Source organism: Rutidosis leptorrhynchoides, chromosome 1 (genome assembly GCF_046630445.1).
Source record: "Rutidosis leptorrhynchoides isolate AG116_Rl617_1_P2 chromosome 1, CSIRO_AGI_Rlap_v1, whole genome shotgun sequence".
NCBI lineage: Eukaryota > Viridiplantae > Streptophyta > Magnoliopsida > Asterales > Asteraceae > Rutidosis > Rutidosis leptorrhynchoides.
Window position 1 is genome coordinate 618111059 of NC_092333.1, and position 5708 is coordinate 618116766.

The following is a 5708-nucleotide window of genomic DNA, read 5'->3' on the forward strand; positions in this document are numbered from 1 at the left end:
AATAAATATTTGATACAAATATATATTTATCACATGTAATACAATTATATTAATAATACATACCACTGTATTTTTATCATTAAAATGATATTATGTAAACGTTATATAAATTATATTACTTAATATATAAAAATATATTTTATCATATATTAACATAAATTTTTATCATTAATACATTATAATAAATGATGAAATAATTTAAGAAATATTTACTATATAAATATTAACTACTTAAAATATGTAGAATAAATATAGGTTATTTAATTATTAAAATAACATATAATTCATTAAAATAACATGTAGATTACAAATAAATATATATAAACTAGTTACATTGATTTATCTAAAAAAATTCGGATATGACAATTTAGTCAGTTATGTAATAATTTGAGTTTTGTAAATTATCGATTCATTCAAATATCAAGACTTATACTTTGATAATATAATTATATAATAAACATGTATAGATTTTGAAAGTCATTTTTGGATTAGATGACTTTTGTTGACTTTTGCATGATAATCTCGAGCATTAGGATTGTGGTACACTACGACTTGACCTAAATTGTTAGACAGATATTGACCAACATATAAATATATATACTTAATATAGGTTCGTGAATCCGAGGCCAACCCTGCACTTGTTCAGTGCCGTCATATGTATAAATCACTACGAAATACAGTATCGTGAGTTTCATTACTCCATTTTTAAATGCTTTTGCAATATATATTTTTGGGACAGAGAATACGTGCGTTGTTTTATAAATGTTTGACGAAATAGACACAAGTACTCGAAAATTACATTCTATGATTGGATTATCGAAATCGAATATCACGCCTTTTAGCTTGGTAACCTAAGAATTAGTTGGACGTTATAATTGCCTTTTAATTGACGCGAATCCTAAAAATAGATCTATGGACTTTGACAAGTCCCATTCTGGAATTTGGAATGTTTTAGTACTTCGATCGATATATACTGATTGCGACGGCCGGTATATAGCATACTGATTGCGAATGAGCCGGTATGCGGGGGGATACTCTATATGCATCCTGTTAGTTCGGTTATCAAGCGTTCACCATATGAATGATTTTTATGCAGATGCATGATGTTTATGAGAAATGGAAATGAAAATCTTGTGGTCTATTAAATTAATGGAAATGATTGTTTATAATAAACTAATGAACTCACCAACCTTTTGGTTGACACTTGAAAGCATGTTTATTCTCATGTTTGAAAGAAATCTTCCGTTGTGCATTTGCTCATTTTAAAGATATTACTTGGAGTCATTCATGACATATTTCAAAAGATGTTGCATTCAAGTCGTTGAGTTCAATAAAGATTATTATTAAGTAAATGACAGATTAAGTCATTTATAGTTTGGATATATTATGAAATGGTATGCATACATGTCAACTTTCGATGTAATGAAAGTTTGTCTTTTAAAAACGAATGCAATGTTTGTAAAATGTATCATATAGAGGTCAAATACCTCTCAATGAAATCAATTATTATGTAACGTTTATAAATGATATGAACGGGGCATTTCAACATGATCCGCTGCCGATGAACCGTCTACCATCTTAGCATTCACCAACTGCCGTATTAAGAAAACCTTATTCAAAGCAAGAGACATTCCATACAAGTTAGACAAAGCTACAATCAATGTCGCAGTTGTGTTTCACTCACAATGTTGTAAGCAACATGCTTGGTCGGAGAAAGTCGAACAACCCTGGAGCTTGCCTATCTAACAGATGTCACTCTTTTCTTGCTCCATGCCTTCGGGTTTAGCCTTAGATAACGGCTGAGAAAGTCTTCAAATTGCATCTTCCGAAAACTGAAATCGGACCCACCAAAGCGATCAATCTTTAGATCTCTCTAATCTGCCATTGTTCTCACAAAGGCCGCAAACACGTAACCTAAGTTCCGATACCACTTGTTAGAACGTATGGGTGAGACCTAACAAGACTTGATAACACTTTGTTATCAAACTCACGAACAATAAACAGAAAAACTAAGTGATCACGAAGAATAAATTGCGAGAACGTAAAACATACGAGAATATAACGTGGTTATATGTAATCAATGTGATTATTTAATACACGGCCAACCAAAGAAGTTTCTTTATTAAAATCCGTGCTTAGTTACAGGTTACATGAAAGTTTAATTTATAAAGACGAATTGGAACCAAACGAGGAGTTCTAGTCGAAAACCAACTTCTCACCGTCTGATGCACCTCGCGACCGCGATAAAGACCATTATGGTTGCTAGCCTTGTAACCAAAACTTCCAGATTCACTAATGTGCTCCTTGCGTCTACAACACCATTTCTTTCTATCGTGAATCAAACTCGCGACCGCTAGAAGACATATGCAGGTCGCGAGATACAGCCACCAACATCATTTCAATTTTGTTTCAATCTTTTTCGTACTCCCAACATATACATGTAAGAGATGACAGTTTATGTGTTAACTTTATAAAAAATGTAACACTATTATTGGAAAGGCGGTAGACTCAGATGTGTACCTGGATAGATGTATGTACATTCTCGTGCGTGACTCTTGAGAACCTTGTGCGACTCTTACGAGATATAAAATCAAACAATCTTTCAGTGTGATGTAATACGGACTAGTACAAACAATAAAAGGACAAGATAGAAAAAGAAATGACTATTTTCTACTATGTATTAGACCGTTGCATAGATTTTCGGTCAATAACTTAGCTATCCACTCTAGCAATATTTTACTTATTTAAGAAGGGAAGATCTTAAACTATGTTATATTTTACTTGTTAGTTGTTACACATGCTGACATGCTGTATCCTATTGATATAATACAATTCTGTAAGATATCAAGTTTTTCATAACAATATTTAAATGATTGCATGTTTCTTTTCCTGTGTCATCCATTATGTATTCCAATTGAACATTATATAACATTATAACCAACTCATAAAGTTTGATAGCCTTCAAAATCGTCTGATCATTATCAATTCTGTTATGTAGTTTGACATACTTATGCTTAACAAAAGTTCTCAACTTCGGACAGCCTAACAAGCCCCCTTGGATATTCACCAAACTCCTAGTCCAACTGACTTGTTTAGAACTTCTTGACTTCCTGCAGGCTAACATTTTTTTTGCTGTGCAGAGTCAAATATTTGGTTAGTTTTTTAGAAATGGAAAACAAATTTAAAGTTAGTTAGGTTGACTTTACTTCTGAATATCCAACTATCGTGGGTGAAATAAGCAATTTCGGATCATCAGCTTTATATCAGTTGCAACATAATCGAGTACGGCTAAAGTCAACCTAAATGTTTACCTTTTTCTAACATTATTCCAAATGATTTTACTTCGATTTCACAGAACAAATTTTAGTTGCTAGAATATCAGAATTTGTCAACACTCGAACAACAAAAACAAAGCCAAACACCGTCTTTACTAGCCTGCTTTACTCTGATCATTCAACATCACATAATCAATTTGAAAGCATACATCTAAATATCCCTTTCCATAACCATGAGTTTAAATATGCTATCAACATAATGCTGTATAGAAAAACGAGCAAGGTTGATATGATAAATAGAGACTAAAGCTATTTCATATTTTGCACTTAATAGTTAATACTAGAGGTTTAATTAACAAGGCTGGCAAACACTTCCAGTTCCACCTGCACGATTCAAAGATTTCGCTAGATAACGTTCATAATATATACAAAACGGGGAACTCATGTTTTCATGATTATATGTGTCAAAGAAATAAATGCAGGTTGGAGCAATATACTAAGAAAGTAAGAATTGCGCTGGACTCAAATCTGTAAATGTAAATAATAATGGTTACCTTTATAATTGTGTGCACATTTGGTCACTTTGTTCAGTCTCTTGCTATCACGGACACACAGGCGCAGCGATTGTAGTTCCCTAACTTCAATTTAGTGACCGTTGATGCTAGAAATCTGTATGAAAACGCCTTTACAGAAAAGAGGCGAGTAATCCAAGTCCATATTATTTGTATCATACAATATACAAAAACCATAACTAATTATTCAATTAAAGAAATCATAACATTTGTAGAAATATTTCTAAACATATGTCAATGGCACAAACTAGTTTCCCCAGTGAGGCAAATAGTCCCCGGAAATAGAATTAATTTAAACACTTCTTAATAGGCAAAGTTCTGCACAAAACAGGGCCATATATGTATATAGCTGATAATGAAGATAAATAACCCAAAAAAATAACAAGACTTGAAGGAAAATAAGACCATAAAAGACAATATTTGCACATGGAAATCCAATTTCATTGCAAATGAAACTCATCTATCAACTCCAAAAACACCATCCTTCGTAATAACAAACTCGCAAGACGAACAAGCTAAATGAGGAGCAAAAACGACATGAAGTTCCCTCCTTTTTCGTGTATTAACATAACCACTATACTCGCCGTCGACTAAACCATTATTTACACCTTCTATTTCCTCATTCATCGACAAAAACAATCTAGAGTTAACACAATTAGCCCAAGCCAATCCCAAAGAAGGACATACTCGTCTTCCAGACGTATACAACCCTTCCAAATTCCCAACCCGAACGCCACTCACCCCATCATCACCCATCGAATCACCCACCTGGTTCGTCACCACAATCGCAATCCCAAACTGATGAGCAAGCGACTTCAAAACAGACGAAATCCTAAAAAACAACGAACACCTTTTCTTTAAATCACTCGCATTATTCTCAAAATCACTCCTAAACAACGCTGCAATCGAATCAATAACGATTAACTTAACATTTAACCTCGTCTCCTTCACTTTCCCAAGACGAGACCCTAACTGAAGCAATACGTCGAGCAGGTGGTGTGCAGTGTGACAATCACGAGTAAATATGTAGTCACGTGGGTCACGTGACGACGCAAAAAGAATCGGTTGAGACAAACGGAAAGATTGAAAAAGTTGGTTGAACCGGCGGTGGGGAAATGGGAATTCGGTGTAGATGTAAAGAGAGCAACCGGAGAGACCGTTAAGGTTGTTGGGGAGTTGGGCGGTGAAAAGGAGTTGGAGGGAAAGTTGGGTTTTGCCGCAGCCGCTTTCGGAAACGATTTCGGTGATTGAGTTGCAAGGGATTCCGCCACGGAGAAAGGCGTCGAGTATCGGACAACCGAGAGTGCAGTATTGAGTGGCGGTGGGACGGAGAAGAAGGTTTTCCGGTCTCATTGGTTGGGAGAAAAGAAGAGATGGGGGGAAATTGGATTTGACAAGTTTAAATCAACCTAATTCCCGGGCTATTATCGTCCTTTCCTATTGTTTTTGTTTTCATTGATGCAATGAAATGAAAGTATGAAGTCTATGATCTCTGTAAACATATTTAATGTCATACAATTACAATCAAAATTTACATTATGAAATTAAAAGCCATGCTAAATAGAGTAGATTTAATTTATACTCCCTTCGTCTCAAATATATTGTCCCCAAATAAAAAATACACAGTTTAAGAAAAAGTACCTAACACATGTACTTTTCTGTTAACTTTCGAGTTTTACCCCTTGCTTTTTAATCATATTTTTGTCTTACATGTATAAAGTATAGGCACTAAAGAGATTTATCACATTATTTTTTTCTATTAAAGGAAGTAGACAATTAATTTAAGATATTGATAAAAGAAATACTGGAATAGATATGAGAGGGAGGGAAGTATATTATTAATAACTGAAAAACCAAATCA

General features: G+C 33.9%; 1 protein-coding gene across 1 annotated transcript; it reads right to left on the bottom strand.

Annotated features, from left to right (window-relative positions):
- Nucleotides 1–4095: 4095 nt before the first annotated feature.
- On the bottom strand, nt 4096–5209 carry LOC139885525 (DNA repair protein XRCC3 homolog). The gene has a single exon (XM_071869282.1). It carries the CDS (start codon nt 5198–5200, stop codon nt 4304–4306), a length of 897 nt encoding a protein of 298 aa, XP_071725383.1. The 5' UTR covers nt 5201–5209; the 3' UTR covers nt 4096–4303.
- Between the last annotated feature and the right edge of the window lie 499 nt (nt 5210–5708).